Source organism: Hibiscus syriacus, unplaced genomic scaffold (genome assembly GCF_006381635.1).
Source record: "Hibiscus syriacus cultivar Baekdansim isolate YM2019G1 unplaced genomic scaffold, ASM638163v2 tig00111812_pilon, whole genome shotgun sequence".
NCBI lineage: Eukaryota > Viridiplantae > Streptophyta > Magnoliopsida > Malvales > Malvaceae > Hibiscus > Hibiscus syriacus.
In genome coordinates, this window is record NW_024063187.1 from 667,459 (window position 1) to 687,792 (window position 20,334).

Consider the following 20,334-nt stretch of genomic DNA (forward strand, 5'->3'; position numbering starts at 1 on the left):
TGTAACTTATAAAATCAGTTGTCACTATTTAAAAATAAAATAGATTTCCAGACTCGTATATAAATCAAAATACAATTACATGCCCCCTAATCACATATACCATTATCTGCAACAACGCCGGAAAAACTCCCTTGCTGAAGTCGATAGATGCATTGGTATAATTCTTTTAACCTGAAAAGGTGAGTAATAGAGTGAGCTTCGAAAAGCTCAGTAATACAGAACTACCAGATGATGCTGAAGAACGTGCAGATACATATAAACATACATATCCTTATTATTTCCAATCATTTATAGAATTTTATGCTGAGCAGAGATCCTACTATATCATGAAAATACTGACGTGCTTGATTTGTAGTTCATGTTCCATAAGGGCGATACATCATGTAAATTCTTCTGAATTTCCAGGCTTAACCTAATCACTTACTTAATCCTCAATCATTAAAGTTACTTAGTTCATTTAGCATCCAAGTTCCTTCCAGTTACTTCGGGATTTTCCAGAGTAATACAACGTTCCTGTATTTCAGATATATATTGTACTTCAGATCCATTCAATTTGGTCTTCTTGGTTGATTTATCGAACAAACATCCAATTCTTAATACTGAATGCGATCTAGAATTGAGCTTAGCTGAATACTTCCAAAATTATCATCGAGCCAAACTTGAGAAGAAAAACACACATTCAAGTAATATTTATACCGTTCAGGTACTGACATATCATTAAGGTTAATCGGCTCACTTAAGCTGTGTTCCATAACTTTTAAAGGTAGTCTAACACCTATGCTTATTTGGATTCCTTAATTAATCCAAGACATTTACTTAGAATAGGACATAAGGGTATTTTGGTAATTTGGTAATCATTTTTATTCTATTTATTTCAGAGCTCGAAGATATCCAATCATAGGGGTATTTTGGTCATTTTACAGATTCAGCGTATTTCAAACCTTTCCTTCCGTCCGATTTTACTATTAAATTCAATCTTATCATTTATTTCAGTCCTTTCGAACAATTCTGACAACAGAACACCCCCGACAAATTGTTCTTCACGTATTTACTCATAACTCGGATATTTCCGGGTCAAGTGCCTTCTCAGATTTTACAAACGGAATATTAGGAATTTTCCTGTACTAAGTTAGGATCGTAACAATTAAATCCGTACTTAATCGAGTTAAGTACGAATCCTCTAAGTATTTTCTCATTCAGAGTCAACTCAGACTATTCTACCTCTTAAGGGTATTTTCGTTATTTCTTAACCAGATAATTTCGATGTTAGCTCTTAACGAAAATAATATAATTTAGAGATCCTATGATTAATTGCTTTCTTGAACACTCTCTGACCTTGAAACGGTTCTCTTAACAGACTTCTAGTATCCTTCATAAACTCTCCTAGGATTAAACCGGTTATCCAAAATTTCCAAATAAAACTAACATTTCTTATGCACATCAATATATTTATCACATCAATATGTCTTTTCAGATTTATTAATCCACTTCCAGGGACAATTCTTATCATTTTCCAATATAAGGGTAATTTCGTATTTTTACCCTACCGAAGTATTCTCATAATTTCTCATCCAAGTACCTTTAACATTTAACATTTGATGAAATAAATTATAAGTTGCAGATACATGGCTTATTTCTTTATCACTAATCACAACCTTGTAATTTAATCTAACAATTCCTCAATTCTTTATATTAGTCATTCGATCCGTAATTAGTTACAGAATTTCTATCACATCATATCGAGTGTATAAATTATTCAACTCCACCAAAGTGACCAACATTATATTGTTCATGCATTTATCAATATAAACATGTTCCATAAAGCATAAAGAGGTAGTAAAATATTACCTCGATTTTCGTGCAATACTGATCGACCATAAAAATTCCATTCGAACGTCTTTGATCTTCAATTCAACTTCCAATAATTCCTCAGATACATATCAACATAAATTATATCAGAAACGAAGCTTAATTACGATAAACGGATCAAATCGGATGATAATTCAATTAAAACCAACTTACCGGGTTCGAATTTGGCGAAACAAACTTCGGATTCGGATTCAGGACGTCGAAAGAATAAAGTATGACTTTCCAAAAATTTGGAATTTTAAGTCAAAATCAAAGTCAATGGGTTTGACTGGAAATTTCGAGGCCTTAGGGTTCGAATTTCGAGAAACGGACTGCGGAATCGGATTTGGAACGTCGAAAAATGTCAGGATAGGTATACTCGGTCGAAGTCAAAGGTCGTTTAATGCCCGTTCAAAGCCGGTCAAAGTTTTGGTCAACAGTGGTCAACGCCGGTCAACGATCAACGGGTCGGGTCAACGGGTCGGGAAAACGGGTCGGGTCGGGTTATGACCGATCGACTATTCACCAAAACCGGTCATTTGGACCATCCCCACGCGTAGTGGCGGCGCGTGAACAGTGCCCTGATATCGGAAAATTCCCGGAAAAATTCCTAAAAATTATTTTAAGCGATTTCGAGATACTTACAAAGCTCGGTTCAAATTTTTGAACGGTGGTGAGCTCGATTTCAATGAATCGAAAACTTTGACCGCTCCACCTCCTCATGCGCCGCCGCCGTCGGAGAGAAAGGAGGACACCGGTGGACTCGGAACGGCACAAGGAACACGATGGTGCGGGAGGTGTCGTAAAGGGATGACCCGATCGTCGTGAATCGATGAAAAACCAACTAAAACCGAGTTATTACCGACGATACTTCCAACTGAAATTCACGACGAACGACGATGATTCACGACGAAAGGTTTGAGGGGTTTTGTTCCTCGATTGACAACAAACAGGATGGTGGTTTCGGCTCGTCGATCGGAGGTCGGACGGCGAGTAGATCGGAGTTGAAAGTTGGTTGATCGGAGAGGGAAAACTGGGAAAATAAACTGGAAACTAGGCACGGCAATTGGGATTTATAATTCATCCCATAATAAAAATGGGTAAACCATGAGTTTAGTCACTGAACTTCCTGCACTTCTTAAAATGGTCCGTCAACTTTGAAATTTTATAATTTAATCCCCAATTTCTTTCAAAAATACCAATTAAATTCACCAATTTATATTTTCTTAAATTTAGCCCCTAAATTGGGGTGTTACAATTTACTTAAAACATTACCCAATTCAAAAATGACTTGAAATTTTTTTCTCCCAATTATCATAGAAAATATAAAATAATAAATCATATAAAATTTATATATAATATTTAAATATCAAATACATCTATTTATAAAAGAAATACTAAATAATATCATCCATGATGAAATAGAGTAAAACCGTTTAGTTTAGCCATTACAACAATTTCCAAAATAGTTAACAGAGCAACTAGGACATTTATAAGTACATGCCACTAACAAAGTCAAAATTTCATCATAGGATGTCTTACTGATACTGTAGTATATTCCTTGATGCTTGAAGTGCTCTGTACTCTACTCTTGGCTTTTTACCTATGCGTGAAAATCATCACACTCTAAGTATATACTTAGTGAGGTAATTAAAAATAATAAACAGTGCAATACAACTCATGCATGAAATTTAATGTCATACACAAATGCCATAAGATCATGTTACCTGCATATCCAATATTTTACCATGATCAAAATAATATAACTAAATATAAAATTTCTTACCAATATACTTTCCATTTATCCCATAAGCTCATAAGCTTATTTATATGTTTATCATTCATTAACCAATAAACCATAACCCAAAGTATAACTTATGAGAACCCCGAAATAGGAGTCAAATATTGCACCGCAGTGCTGAGGTCGAGCTTTGCTCACCTAATAATGCATCATAGTGCTGAGTTCGAGCTTTACCCACCTTGTACACCGTATTGTTTTGTACCGTGTCTTCGCTAGGAACTTTGAGGCATGAACTATGTGCCTTCTCTAGATACTCTAGTGCTACCTAATATGCAGCTGCTCGACTCTATGGCATGCCATTAATACCACTGATCCTCAATAACATACTTGGGCATATAGTCTATTTTATTTGATCCATCTATGGCAAAGTATATTATCATAATTTAACAATGGGGCAGTTCATACCCAAAATAACATTCATGGTAAAATATCATATTATTCATGATAAATGCATTATAATTTCACACTATGACATATCAATGTCATATCTAAGTTATAAAAAATGACATAATATCATGCTTATATAAACAAGGTCGACTTATTGTGGGTCTTCATGATGATGTATAAAACATCTATGTACATGATGTATAAAACATCTATATACAATGTCATGCATGTATTGCACTCACCTTGACACTTTATATATTCCAAAATATGTGCCTCACTATGATCCACAATAAACCCTTTTATACTTGACTTGCTTCGATCACAAATCAATCACGATCTGTATAAATCATAAATTCATAACGATACATATATTAATATTGTACTAACATAAACACATCCCATAACAACTCCATAATATACTTGAAACTCGTTTTCTATCAAATATTTAACACTTAATAATTCATTTTAACATTGGCACCAACTTTTCTAATTTACACAAAATGGTCCTTCACCATTTTATCACTTAGTTTCTTAATACAAAAAATTCCAGCATTGAAATTATTACCATTCAAATGGTTTTTTACAAAGGCATTATTACATTTAAGTACCCCAACTATGCGAATGTTGTACTTAAATCACTAATCTTTTCAAACTTGTAAAATAGTCATATTTCACATCTAAACACTCATTTCAATTCCAAAACAATAATTTCCAGTATAGTACATCAACTATTAGGCAATTATACAACCATTCACAACTTTTCCAAAATTATTGAATTGGTCCCCCAACTTTTCAAAAATTACAAAATGGTCCCCAAATTTTTCTAAGGCTTGTAGAATACTTCCTACATCATTTCCAGACCTTATATAATTTTTCCATAATTTTTCTCACTCAAATACATCATGGTCAAATACTTTATCCTTTAAAACTATGTTTTCATGATTTTGCTCGATTTTGATTCGATTCAAGCATGAAATCAACTTTCAATCAACCTTATAACATATCTACAATCAAATCCCTAATGAAATCTTTTTCAGAACACAAAATTTCTCCAACTTATAATTTGGCCGAATTTTAAAGAATAATTTGTAAGAAGATTGAACATGTTTTAACCATAAATCAAACTTGAAAATGAATCTACAACCTCAAAAACATCAAGATTCATCATCAATTTCATGAACCCTATCATGAATATAAACTCTTAGATTTGGGATCTTTAAATTCCTGCAAGATTAGCAAGCAATATTGGTACCAAATGATAGCGTGTTTCGCGTAGAACAATTTTCTATTTCACGGCATAACCCGAAATCCAAAGAAAATTGCTCAAAAATGGAAAACAAAATTTTTTTTCTTACCTTTAGAAGGAACTCACGATATTGCTGGTGAAGATGAAGAAATGCCTTTGACTATTCTTCATCTTTTTTATTAAATAATGAATTAAAAATTCATTAAATGCTAAATTACCAATTTACCCTTAAAATTAAAATATTCATACTAATGTACTCTTAATGAACTTGATATTTACCTTAATACCAACCACATAAACCTTATCATCTTCCAAATTCAAATATGAACAAAATATTTTTCCACTTTACAATTTTTCCTTGAAATTTTCAAAAATTACAAACTTGCCACTTTAATCCAACTGTCTAAATTAAACATGAAATTAAATCCTAAAATCCAAAGATTTATAATATTTTACAACATTTAAAAATTTGAAAATAATATATATTTTCTTTTATTTTTTAAGCCAATTGTAACTTTTTAAAATTACCATTTTGGTCCCTAAACTTTTCTAAAGTTTATACTTTGGTCACTTAACTTTAAAAATTTATAATTTAGTCACTCATTAAATCCATTTATGGAATGACATTATTTTTGGGAAAATTACCACTTAGTTCTTTAAACTTTTATCAATTTTCTACTTTATCCATTAGGCTTTCAAAATTTGCATTTTGGTCATTATCCAAATTTTGGTGTATTACAACTCTCCCTTCTAAAATAAAATTATTCCTCGAATTTTTAAGACATACCTGATATGACAAGGTGTGGATATTATTTCTTCATACCATCCTCTCGTTTCCAAGTAACATCCTCGACATTATGATTTTGCTAAATCACTTTGACTAGAGGAATCGTCATGCTAAGTAGTTCTTTATTTCTCGAGCCAAAATTTCGTATTGGTTCTTCTTCATAAGTCAAATCTAGTCGGATCTCAGTTTCCTCAATGACATGTGAAGGATATTATTTATACTTTCTAAGCATCGACACATGAAAAACATTGTGAACTTTGACTAACTCCAAAAGTAATACTAACTGATAAACCATTGATCTGACACGCTTCAAGATCTCATAAGGTCCAATGAATCTTGGACTTAGTTTTCCTTTGCGCCCAAAACACAAAATATTTTTCCAAGGCGATACTTTAAGAAAAACTTTATCGCCTTCATTAAATTTAATCTCTTTTCACTTCAAGTCTGCATAAGACTTCTACCGATCAGATGCCATCTTGAGATTATCTTGAATTATCTCCACTTTATCTTTAACTTCTTTCAATAAATCAGGGCCAACAAGATTCTGATCTTTTAACTCGAACCAATTTAATGGTGTTCGGCATTTTCTCCCATATAAAGTTTCATACGGAGCCATCTTGATGCTCAATTTATAGCTGTTGTTGCAAGAAAATTCTGCTAGAGGAAAATACTTTTCCCATTATCCCTTGAACTCAATCACACATGCTCTCACCATGTTGGACTTATTGGATCCTTAGCAATTCATGCCAGGATTGGTCATTGGGGTCTCTAGAAAGTCCATTTTAAAAAATTAAAATCTTTGAGAGATAAAAAAAGCACAGATCCTTTATTTATCCCCAAGTCGAGATGAATATTATATGGTAGCGGCAAGAAATTCTTTGGCCCTGAATCAGGGTATTCAGGAAGAACAGGTTGTTCTGGCTCGATACCGCCAAAAATTCCTTACTATTGCATGGGAACAGGTTCATCTTCGAAGTATTTTTCCTTTTCAATATTTTTCTATTGGAGCTTCCCTCATTCCTTTTATTGAGCATAATGACTCGAACCATAGACCTTCTCGGTAAAACAAATCGAACTGATTATTATCAAAATGATTCGGCCTATTTCAAAGACCCAACATGTATTATTTTTGGCATTGGGCTCTTTCATTAACTGATACAAAGATCAGCTAGTCTACCATATAATATATATATATATATATATATATATATATATATATATATATATATATATATATATATTTCTAAGAGAAAAAAGAAGAAGATGGTTCCGTGTGCTCTGATTCATTACTGATACAGGAGCACTCCCAAAGTGTTTCAAAGAAATGAAGGGTTATCTTGACGTAGGTCTGCTTTTGGCCTAGATCAACCTAAGTTAAATGGAGTCTCTATCATCCTGATTAAAAAATAAAACATGAAACTTCATACACCTTAAGATTCATAGGACGAAAAGAGCATTTTTGAGGTCCTTATACTCATTATGCCTAGAATTGAATAGACTGGGTATTTACCCTATCAATATCTCAAATCAATGATGGGTTCGATTCGGATCCTGCCTAAACTAAACGGAACCCGAATCGGACCGAACCATTTGTCAGGCTATTGTTCTCTTGTTTTGTTCCTTCAAAGTAATGGAGTAAGACATTGATTTCTCAAAAGGATCAATTGTTTTGATTGCATGATAGACTTCCCTGAAAAACATTGGTGCGCGTGTAAATGAGGTGCTCTACCAACTAAGCTATAGCCCTTGTATTTGTGATACATAGTTTATCATATTATGTAGATAATTTCTTATCAAGATGAATATCAGATGATCCAACATCATAATCATACCTTTTTGGTCGGTTTGATTGGTATTGCTTAGAAGTAATATTGGATTTATAATCCATCGATGTGATAAGTCCTTTTTCTTTCTCTTTATGATTCCTTATGATAATAAATGACCTACTTAACTCAGCGGTTAGAGTATTGCTTTCATACGGCATGAGTCATTGGTTCAAATCCAATAGTAGGTAGAACTTATTAGATACCGTTGATCCCGGTGTCTAATAAGTTTGTCTACCCACCCTCTTTTATTTTTATTGATTTTTTATCTTTTTCTATTTTCGTTTTCAATTTTCAAATTTTTCGTTAGATCAAAATTTGATTTCACTTTTGATTGTATTTGATTATATTTAATTTGCAGAATCAAAATGGAAACTATAAACTTCTATTTATACGGAAATTCTTTCGATTAACCAAATAGTTACGAAATCGTGTTGATAGCCTCTACTCGTGTCCTAGCCCGTCTGAGAGCTAGATTTGCCTCAATTGTTTGCCTCTTGCCTTCACCTTTCCTCAAGTTAGCTTCCGCTATTTCAAGAGCTTACAGAGCCTCTTGTGGATCAATGTCACTACCCTTCTCGACATCATTTACTAAAATAGTGATTTCATTGTTGCCTATTCTAGCAAAACCACCCATTAGAGCCATCGTTAACCATTGGTCGTTAAGGCGTATTCTTAAAATACCTATATCTACAGCTGTGGTAATAGGCGCGTGATTTAGTAATACGCCAATTTGTCCGCTATTAGTAGATAAAATGGTTTCTTTCACTTCTGAATCCCAAACAATTCGATTAGGGGTAAGTACGCAAAGATTTAAGGTCATTTCTTCAATTTTCTCTCCATTTCTAAGTTTGTAGCCTTCGCAGTAGTTTCATCGATGTTACCTACCAAATAAAAGGCATGTTCAGGAAGACCGTCTAATTCTCCGAAAATGATCAATTTAAATCTTCTAATTGGTTTTGCTAAGCCAACTTATTTCCCCGGTGAACCGGTAAATACTTCCGCTACGAAAAAGGGTTGTGATAAGAAACGCTCAATTTTTCTCTCTTTTGCTACGGTTAAGCGATCCTCTTTGGACAATTCGTCCAACCCAATGATAGCTATAATGTCTTGAAGTTCTTTGTAACTTTGTAAGGTTTGCTTAACCCTTTGCGTAGTTTCATAATGTTCCTCACTAATGATTCGAGGTTGGAGTATAGTTGACGTTGAGTCTAAAGGATCTACCGCGGGATAAATACCTTTTGCAGCTAATCCTCTTGATAGTACGGTAGTAGCATCTAAATGCGCAAATGTTGTGGCAGAGGTAGGGTCAGTCAAATCATCCATAGGCACATAAACTGCTTGAATAGAAGTTATGGATCCCTCATTGGTAGAAGTAATTCTTTCTTGTAAAGTACCCATTTCGGTACTAAGAGTGGGTCGATAACCCACAACGGAAGGCATTCTACCCAATAAGGCAGATACTTAGGATCCCGCTTGGACAAAACAGAAGATATTGTCTATAAATATAAATACGTCTTGTTCATTAACATCTCAGAAATATTCCGCCATAGTTAGGGCAGTCAACCCAACTCTCATACGAGCTCCTGGCGGTTCATTCATCTGACCGTAGACTAAAGCCACTTTTGATTCCGCAAGATTTTGTTCATTAATTACTCCAGATTCTTTCATTCCCATGTTGAGATCATTTCCTTCACGAGTCCGTTCACCTACTCCGCCAAATACGGATATACTCCCATGAGCTTTCTCAATGTTGTTGATCAATTCTATAATAAGTACTGTTTTACCTACCCTAGCCCTCCATATATTCCGATTTTTCCTCCACGACGATAAAGAGCTAAAAGATCGACTACCTTAATTCCTGTTTTAAAAATAGATAATTTTGTATCTAATTATATGAAAGCGGGCGCAGGTTTATGAATAGGGGATGTTGTGTGAGTATCTACAGGACCTAAATTATCAACAGGCTCCCCAAGAACGTTAAAACTTCATCCTATGGTCGATCCGCCGACTGGAACACTTAGAGGAGCTCCCGTGTTAATCTCTTCAATTCCTCTCGTTAGACCATTTGTACCGCTCATAGCTACAGCTCTAACTTGATTATTTCCTAATAATTGTTGTACCTCACAAGTTACATTAATTTGTTGACCGGCACAAGCCTTAACTACTAAAGCATGGTAAATATTAGGCATCTTGCCCGGGGGAAAGGCAACATGACAGGGCTTCTTCCTATACCTAGGAATTCCATTGGACCCAGAAATGATACATTGGAAGAATCTTTTGGGTCTTCCAATATCAATAGGTTGATTGCTTCGCTCCTGTATCTTCTAAAAGGAAAAAAAGATCTAAAAAATTTGTATCCATTTTTCATGATTTTATGCATGGATCAGATATATCATGGCGAATTCTTCAGAAAAAATTGAGTCTTCCACAATGGAATCTGATAAGTGAGATTTCAAGTAAGTGTTTACATAATTTTCTTCTGTTTGAAGAAATGATTCATCGAAATAATGAGTCACCATTGATATTGATACAAAGATGATGAATCGATTTCTTTTTCTTTTCTTGGCTTGCCGCTCTATTTTTGTGAATAAAGTTTAGAATGATTGATGAATAAAAAATATCAATTAAACTTATTATTTCAATTGGTATTTTTGCTTATCCCCGTCTCATTTAAAAATTGAAACTTGGGCCGCTGAAACTAATATCTCGAAATTGGATATATAAAAAAAATAATCACAAATTTCTGATTATACAGAAAAAAGATCGAAAAAAATACGAGGCCAAAAGAGAAGAGAAAATACGGATAGAAATAACAGAAGCTTGGGACAACATTGTAGTTGCTCAAATAATAAGGGGCATTGGATTCTCACCAATGTTTGTGCTACTCAAGCCGACATTCTCGCTTTCGCTTCGTCTACTCCCACTCACGCGGGTGTTTCCCCCTAAGGCGAAACGCTCCCCTATCGATGCATTTTTACATCCCACAATTAAACAATTTAATGCTTAACCTAAATATTTCTCAATTATTTTAAGCTTACCTGGAGGAACCTCAGAATCATCACTAGATCCAAAAATCTTCTCTGGATCCTCATCCGATTCGACTTCTCTTGTAAGCCGTTCCAACTTTTTAATGGTTTCTTACAATTCAGAAACTTCGTTAAAAGTTGGGGCATTTCTTCTACAAAATGGAGGAAAATCCCTAACAACACTCACCCTTTTAAGGCGTTTTACAGAAGTCATGTCAAGTCCCTTTAAAAAATTATTAAGCAATTATAAAACCATTCACAACTTTTCAAAAATTACCAAATTGGTCCCCAAACTTTTCAAAAATTACAAAATGGTTCCTAAATTTCACTAAGGCTTGTAGAATACTTCCTACATCATTTTCAGACCTTATATAATTTTTCCATAATTGTTCTCACTCAAATGCATCATGGTCAAATTCTTTATCCTTTAAAACTATGTTTTCATGATTTTGCTCGATTTTGATTCGATTCAAGCATGAAATCAACTTTCAATCAACCTTATAAAATCTCTAAAAACAAATCCCTAATCAATTCTCATAAGAACACAAAATTTCTCCAACTTATAAATTGGCTGAATTTTAAAGAATAATTCCTAGAAAGATTGAACTTGTTTTAACCATAAATCAAACTTGAAAATGAATCTACAACCTCAAAAACATCAAGATTTATCATCAATTTCATGAACCCTATCATGAACATAAACTCTTAGATTTGGGATCTTTGAATTCCAGCAAGATTAGCAAGCAATATTAGTACCAAATGATAGTGTTTTTCGTGTATAACAATTTTCTATTTCACGACATAACCCGAAATCCAAAGAAAATTGCTCAAAAATGAAAAACAAATTTTTTTTCTTACCTTTGGAGGGAACTCACGGCAGTGCTGGTGAAGATGAAGAAATTCCTTTGACTATTCTTCATCTTTTTTTATTAAATAATGAATTAAAAATTCATTAAATGCTAAATTACCAATTTACCCTTAAAATTAAAATATCCATACTAATTTACCCTTAATGAACTTGATATTTACCTTAATACCAAGCCACATAAACCTTATCATCTTCCAAAGTCAAAGATGATCAAAATATTTTTCCACTTTACCATTTTTCCTTGAAATTTCCAAAAATTACAAACTTGCCACTTTAATCCAACGGTCCAAATTAAACATGAAATTAAATCCTAAAATCCAAAGATTTATATTATTTTACAACATTTAAAAATGTTAAAATAATATATATTTTCTTTTATTTTTCGAAGCCAATTGTAACTTTTAAAAATTTCCATTTTGTTCCCTAAACTTTTCCAAAGTTTATACTTTGGTCACTTAACTTTAAAAATTTATAATTTAGTCACTCACTAAATTCATTTATGGAATAACATTTTTTTGGGAAAATTACCACTTAGTTCTTTAAACTTTTCCTAATTTTCTACTTTATCCATTAAACTTTCAAAATTTACATTTTGGTCATTATCTAAATTTGGGGGTATTACATAGTGCCCATTATAAGGGCTATCAATGCTTGGCACCAAACGGGAAAATATATATTTCAAGACATGTGATCTTTGATGAACACTATTTTCCTTTTACAGGAGGCAGTGAAAAAGTGTCTAACGTGGGGCAGGTGTCTCCTCAAAAGTTGGCAACTGTCAATGGTTCTCATAGAGTGTGTGCGCTCGGCCTTGTGGTTTTATGAATGAACGTCAAGACCCTCTAGTTAATACTCAATAATCTATGAGTAGTCCATCTCAGGTTGATAGTCAAGGACTTATGAATATTGTACCAGAATTTAGATCGATGAGTGGTCAACATACTCCTCAGTCTGCCGAAGAGGAAGATGGTGATTCTGATCATCCTTTAAAAGATGAAAACGATATTGATTTTGAGCAACAAGATATGGAACAAACCACTCAACCTGAGTTGGATGTTTCTTCGGGGTCAAAGACTGTATCCGATCATCATATGATAACTCGCAGTAAGAAAGGAATTTTTAAACCAAAAGTGTATCATATCACACAAGGTGACGAGGAGGAAGAGCCAAGCTCGATTTACGCTACATTATAATCTGCTAAGTAGAAGGTGGTTGTCCAATAAGAATATGATGCTTTAGTAAGAAATAATACCTGGACACTGGTTAAACTTCCTGAGGGCAGATCTCTAATTGGCTGTAAATGTTTGTTTAGGGTAAAAAGAAATGCAAATGGTTCACTACAACGATACAAAACCATGTTAGTAGCTAAGGGTTTTTCTTAGGTTCTTTGACAAGATTTTCAGGACACTTTCAGTCCAGTAGCCAAGTCTTCCACGATTAATGTTATTCTTGCTGTAGCTGTTCATAAGAGGTGGTGTTTGAGATAGGTGGACATAAATAATGCATTTTTAAATGGTTATTTGCATGAAGATGTCTATATACAACAACCTCAGGGGTTTGAAAATTTTGATTATGATAAGACTCTTCTTGTGTGCAAGTTAAATCGAGCTCTGTATGGCCTAAGGCAAGCCCCCCGTAATTGGTATGCCAAGTTGAGGAAACATTTGCTAAACATTGGTTTTGAAGGCTCGCTTGCCAATTATTCATTGTTTGTTATGAGAAGGGAAGAATTTATTGTCTATGTCTTAGTGTATGTAGATGACATAATCGTTACTGGAGACGTGGCTTGTAAAGGGAAGAAGCGGTTACTTGGTGAGAAATTCTCCCTTAAAGACTTGGGGCAACTTAGTTTTTTCCTTGGCATTGAAGTTAAATATGTGGGAGATAATATATTTCTGAGTCAAAAGAAGTATATTATGGAGTTATTAGAAAAAGCACATATGAGCTATGATTCTCCTACACCCACACCAATGGTTTCATCTCTCAAGTTGTCCAAAGAAGTTGGTAGTGCTCTTGTTGATCCAAAGGAGTATCGTAGTCTTGTTGGATCACTACTGTATGCATGTCACACAAGGCCAAACATTGTGTACAGTGTCAATAAGCTTGCACAATTCATGCACCGTGTGAGCATCATCTGTCTTCTGTGAAATGAGTTCTTAGATACTTGAATGGAACTTTGGATTACGGGCTGGTTATATCTGGAAATGATACACCCTTTCAGCTGGTTGCCTTTGCTGATGCTAACTAGGGAGGTAATATGGACGACCGACATTCAATCTCGAGTAGTTGTGTTTATCTTGCTGGCAACTTGGTCATGTGGAATTCCAAGAAGCAGAAAATGGTTTCTAGGTCCACAACAGAAGTTGAGTATAGAAGCTTGGCTGATGTAGCCTCTGATGTTACATGGGTAAGTGTTCTACTGGACAACATGGGAGTTGAGCTTCAGGGAACACTGGTCATCTGGAGTGACAATTCTAGCGCTATAGCTATGAGCGCTAATTCGGTTTACCATTCAAAAACAAAACACATGGAGTTGGATGTGCACTTTGTTAGAGAAAAGATTGCAACAAACAAGTTAAAGATTAACTATGTTCCTTCTTCACATCAGGTAGCTAATGGCTTTACTAAAGCGTTGCAAAAGTCTATTTTCACTTGTTCAGACAGAAACTAGGGGTTGTATCATTAAAAGAAGTTTTGAAGGTGGAAGAAGCAGGGAGCATATTGGATGGATTATGAAGAGTTGATGCGCCAGCTCAGCAGGGTTAGTTAGTTTGTTGTAGGTTATAGCCGTTTGTAACAGATTTCTGTTAAGGCTATTGTGCAAAGCCTTTCTTGTATAAATAAGATGATAGTTCTCTTGTAAAAATCATGAGATTAATATACAGTTCTATATTCATTGTCTGTGTTAGTTTTCCGTTAAGTTTGGAATGATGGTTGTTATTGTTTTAATGAGATTTCAGGTGATCATCACCCCATCTTTTATTTTCTTGATCCATCATGTTGTACAAGCGTGCATCCTCTAACACATTCCACATAAAGCAAATCATTGCGATCTTCATTCATATTAAGGTAATTTCCATACTCTTCTTTCGGTAACATTTTTTACCTTTGTTATTTGAGCAGATTTAAAAATATGTAGTCTTTTTTTCCCAATCATTTTAAAAATATTAAAAAGCCACTAAAGTTGTTGACAAGTCTCATATAAATGCATTTATGGGCCTGGTTATGGCTTTTAGCAACTCTAATTGTTGCAGCTTATGCTAGACTGTTTATAAAATCCTGGTTGATAATATGGAATGCAGGGCATACCCAAGGCAATTCGAAAACTAAAATCGAAAGCCAACTTATTACTAGTGTCTCACCCCATGACAATCTAATCACCTTTTTTCTTCTTCTGCCTCACATATACTATGTCCCAAATGTTTACATATGGGGAGAGCAAAACTCAATTCAACTCGAAAAATCGAGTTTTTCGTCTCGACTCAACTCGAGAAAACTCGACCCGAATTAACTTCGAGTTATAATTTCATAAACTCGACTCAAAAAAAAATTCAAGTTCAAACCGAGTTGTAAAATACAACTCGAATAACTTGAAATTTTTAGTAATTAGTGGATTGATTTTCAAGTTTAAGTTGAGTCTCTCGACTCTGTATCATAAATGTATATCACTTATGAAAAAAACGAAGAAATACACATGTATTTATATGGTTATAAAAAATCATTTAAATTGGAATCAAATAATATTTTAATATTATATAATTAAATTTAAACATAAACTCGAAAAAATAACTCGACTCAAAAAATCATTTAAATTCGACTCTACTCGAAAAAATTTCAAGTCAATTCGAGTTGTAAAATAGGACCCGTCAACTAGAATAACTCGAAATTTTTTGACTCGACTCGACTCAATCAAACACTCACCCCTATTTACAAATATGAAATTTAGGTTCTCTTTGTCAAATGCCACCTCATGATATAAATTACTCATTAAACAATACATTTAAAAAAAAAAATCATAATTAACTCATTTTAGTATATAAAATAACTATTTTATTAGGCAATTTAACATCTTCATTTAAAATATTCAAACATAACACATAAAATTATAAAACTTTACAATTTAATTACATAAGTATTAACACATGAAAAAATTTAATTATTACATGATTTATAAAATATTTTTTATTGTTGAAAATTATTACAGCAAATCGACAAATTAGGATATGAGATAAGTAACTTGTGATACACACAATGTTGTATATTTCATCTTGAGAAAATTCTACAACGCTATTGATGAGCACTACTAAAGATGGAATTAATTTAATTTATAAAAATTTAAATTTTAAAAGACTCAACGTATAATTATAAATTAGTTAAAAAATTAAAGGTAAATTATTTAAAATAAAGGGTAAATTATACCACTGACACCTAATTATTGTCCATTTTCATTTTGACCATCATTTTTTAAATTTTATTAATTATGTCACTCAACTATTTAAATGTATTCAATTAAGCCACCTGCCGTTAATATTTAACAGAGAAACTAATGTGGTAGTTAAAATATTTGGTATAATTACACATTTGGTCACTATCAATTTGGTCCTAATTTTAATTTATTAAAATTAAATATTATATAAAATTATTAGATATATTTATAATTATATTTTTTATAAAATTATTTTGAGAATAAAGTATTGATTAGAGTATAAAAAAATTAAAGAATTGATTTTAGGATAGAATTTACAAAAAGAATTGCAGTAAAAATTGAAGTTGAATAAAATATTGGGTAAATTAGATATTTTGTCAACTAATTATTTGTGTGGTTCGTTTTAATCACCAAACTATTTGTTTTTTTTTCAAAATCATCACTAACATTGCGTTTTTGGTTTTGTTTTGATCAACAATCGTTAAAAAATTAACAGTGATGTTAACATGTCATCATAAGGTAATGATACATCATCATTGAAAAAAAAATGTCAAGTAAATAGTTCTTTTAGTTTTTAACAGTAGATGATCAAAATGAAATCAAAACCTAACATTAGTGAAGATTTTGAAAAACAAATAATTAGATAACCTAATAGAACCAAAGTGATGTTTAACTGATTAAATACATCATTAATCTTTTTTTAGTTGAGAAGCTTTCTTTACATGTGATAAGAAAAAAACTTTAAAAATTCTTATTAATTTGGAGTAAGTACAATATGATATATGTTATAAGATAACTCTCAACCATTTGACCGTATCCTAGAATCTAGAAAATTAAATTATTTATAATGATAACTTTTTTTATTATTATGTACTTCATTTTTTTTATTATCATAATTCATTGTTTTATGACGGTATAATTTCTAATAATTTTATAAAGTACATAATGGACATATTACATTAAAGTAAATATAAAAACTGTTGTTGAGTCAATATTTATATGTTGAAAGTTATAGTGCTTGAATTGATAACGACAAAGACGAGGTTGATGGCTAAATAATACTCCATGTATATATCATTATTATATATGGTAGAATAAAATCAATTCTTTATTTTATTTTATTTTAACTTTATTAAAATTAGGACCAAATTGATAGAATATATAAGTAATAGTGACCAAATGTGTAATTATACCAAATATTTTAACTGTTGCATGAGCTTCTTCATTAAATATTAACGAAAAGTGGTTTAATTGAATGCATTTAAATAGTTGAGTGACTTGATTGATACAATTTCGAAAATAATGGTCAAAATGAAAAGGGGCAATAGTTAGGTGGTCACTAGTATAGTTTACCTTTTATTTTAAATAATTTACTTTTTATTTTTTTAACTAATTTATAATTATACGTTGAGCCCTTTAGAACTTTAAATTTTATAAATTAAATTAATGTTGCCCATCATTAGTGGTGCTCGTTGAACGTAGAAGAATCATCATCCATCTCGTAATTGAAGAGGGGTGTATACAACACGCAAGAGAGAAGAGTTTTACAATAATTTGTTTAGAGTGAGAGTAAGAGGGGAGAGGTTCTCATTTTTAGCATGTTTAAAATAGAATTGAGGAACGAACCAAGCGATCGTGATAAAGAAATTTATTGTTATTCCTTGAGGTCGAGCATCAGGAATGTCAAAGATATAAGCATTTAATGTTAAATGATAGAGAATATATATATATATATATATATATATATATATATATATATATATATATATATATATATATATATATTAATTTCTGTGCACAATTAAGTTCAACATCTCAATTCGGCTATTACAAGCTCAATCATATACAATGAGTTATAATAAGATTCTCATAATCTTTCTAAAGAATATAAGGTTGAATTATTTTAAAATATCTCAAAATTTAAAATTATCATGATATAATAAAGAATCAATATAAATCTAAATTTAAAAATTAAAAATTAATAAAAATAAAAAATTACATCAATTTAAAATAACAATACATATTGATTAAGTTAATTTATTAAGGCATAAAAAAATGGCAGCCTACAAAATGTTTAATAGACTGATTTTAATAAAAATAAAAAATTACATCAATTTAAAATAACAATACATATTGATTAAGTAGATGAATCCACGTAATTGGCATCTCAAAGCCCACGGGAGGCCCAAAATCCAAATCCCAAACCCTAACCTAAAATCCTTCACTCAGCGCTGCTGTCGACCTTCAAGCTTTCATTCCGCAAACTGCAAACATGGTAAATTTCCCTTCATCTTCATTTTGGCCATTTTCATCTATTCTCTTAACTTTATTTTCTGGCTTTTTTTAATCAGTAATATCGGAATACGCTTTATTAATTTTTTATGTTGTTATATTGGTGTGGTTTTAGGTTCTTCAAAACGATGTCGATCTGTTGAACCCTCCAGCCGAGCTCGAGAAGAAGAAGCACAAGCTCAAGCGTCTCGTTCAGTCACCCAATTCCTTCTTCATGGTAATATGTTCAGCCTTTTCTCTCCTTGTTTCATATCATGATTTGTTCTATATGGCGGATTAACTTGGTTCTCCTTTTTCCTTGCTCTCTCGAAGGATGTCAAATGTCAAGGCTGCTTCAACATGTATGTTTACGATATTATTTTATGAAAATATTTGTTTAAACTCCAATTTTTTTTTTTTGAATAAGTTTTAGGTGGGATTTAGTTATGGAACATTTGATTTTAATCTGTTTTTTTTTGGGTAATTGTAGAACGACCGTATTTAGCCACTCCCAAACTGTTGTGGTGTGTGGAAACTGCCAGACGGTTCTATGCCAGCCAACCGGTGGTAGAGCTAGGCTCACTGAAGGCTGCTCTTTCAGGAAGAAGGGCGACTAAATCTGATCCGGTTGCGACGATTGGAGGAAGAGTTTTGTATGCTCCCAATCTGGTTACCTTTTTGCTGTGTTTAAAATGACTTTATTTTAGCAGCAGCATGAGGAGTTCTAGAAAGACTATATATGTGCTACTGTTCTTGATTTACTGGATGGTTTTTGGTTTTAATGAATGTTGAGTTGCATTTGATTGGTTTTCTGTTTTTATATATAATTTGGCTCTGATTAGAATTTGCCCAAAGTTGTTTCAACTACATGCTTTACATTATAAAGATTTTGGGTTTGAATGTCTAGTTTGATGCTCTGTCGGAGCTTTATCTGTTGTATCTGACTGGATGTATGATTGAGAGATTGTGAGAATTTAGTTTGGCTTGGTATAGTTAAAACAACTGAATAGATCGGGATTTCAGTTTAGTTTTTGATTCAAGGTTTCCTTACGGCCAAATAAATTTTGCAGTTTTAGTGGCTCATGGCCTTGATGCTTCTTTGGTCTTTGTTTGTATTACCGAAATGTTGGTGCAGGAGAAAAAAACTCCAGTTGTGACCGATTTTGATTTTGCAGTTCTTTCTAGCTGCAGTTTGCAAATGCCATAACCAATGCCTGCTTCATTTATTCCTAGCAAATATGCTTTCTAGCTTCAGTTTGCAAATCCCATTGTAGATCTGTTGAGTGTATTTTATATTGATTCCATTTATTGAGATAGGTATGAGTAAGTGGAGGTGGGAGTGCTTTAGTAACCATAAGACGCTTGATTTTGAAGAAAGTGAGCCTCATGCTTGTCTGCCATGGCTGATTTAAGTTTTGCAAGTAGTGGTGTTACCCCATTTGATTTACTGTATAACTCCATGGTTATTTGTTACTAGTTAACTGTTGAAGCAAGCTTTTAGATTTTTGATCTTTAGTTGCATGATTAACCTTGCTTCTGGGTTTAGGAACAAATCTGTGAAAGCGTTTCGACTCAGCTATGGATTGCAATAGTAATCATTCACTCGGATATTTTGCTAACTGATAATTACATCAATTAGGAACTGGACCAAAAGTGAGTTGGATGTAGACATGTGGTTGAGCCTTTTAAGTTAGTGAGTTGGACTTGGTTGTAGATGTGGGGTTGAGCCATTAAGTTAGTGAGTTGGATGTAGATATGGGGAGTTAAGGAAAACGATGACCCAAGTGATCAAAGGATACAGCTAGGGTGTGGTCCTATGGACGACTGGGTTTCCCAGATTTCATCTTT

At 32.8% G+C, this 20,334-nt stretch overlaps 1 protein-coding gene and 1 pseudogene across 1 annotated transcript; one reads left to right on the forward strand and one right to left on the reverse strand.

The window, feature by feature from the left end:
- Positions 1 to 8,657: 8,657 nt before the first annotated feature.
- On the reverse strand, positions 8,658 to 9,929 carry LOC120171208 (annotated as a pseudogene).
- Positions 9,930 to 18,400: 8,471 nt separating this feature from the next.
- On the forward strand, positions 18,401 to 19,292 carry LOC120171170 (40S ribosomal protein S27-2-like). The gene is made up of 4 exons (XM_039178939.1): positions 18,401 to 18,490; positions 18,623 to 18,724; positions 18,820 to 18,848; positions 18,977 to 19,292. Exons 1-4 carry the CDS (start codon positions 18,488 to 18,490, stop codon positions 19,101 to 19,103), a joined length of 261 nt encoding a protein of 86 aa, XP_039034870.1. The 5' UTR covers positions 18,401 to 18,487; the 3' UTR covers positions 19,104 to 19,292.
- Positions 19,293 to 20,334: the final 1,042 nt, after the last annotated feature.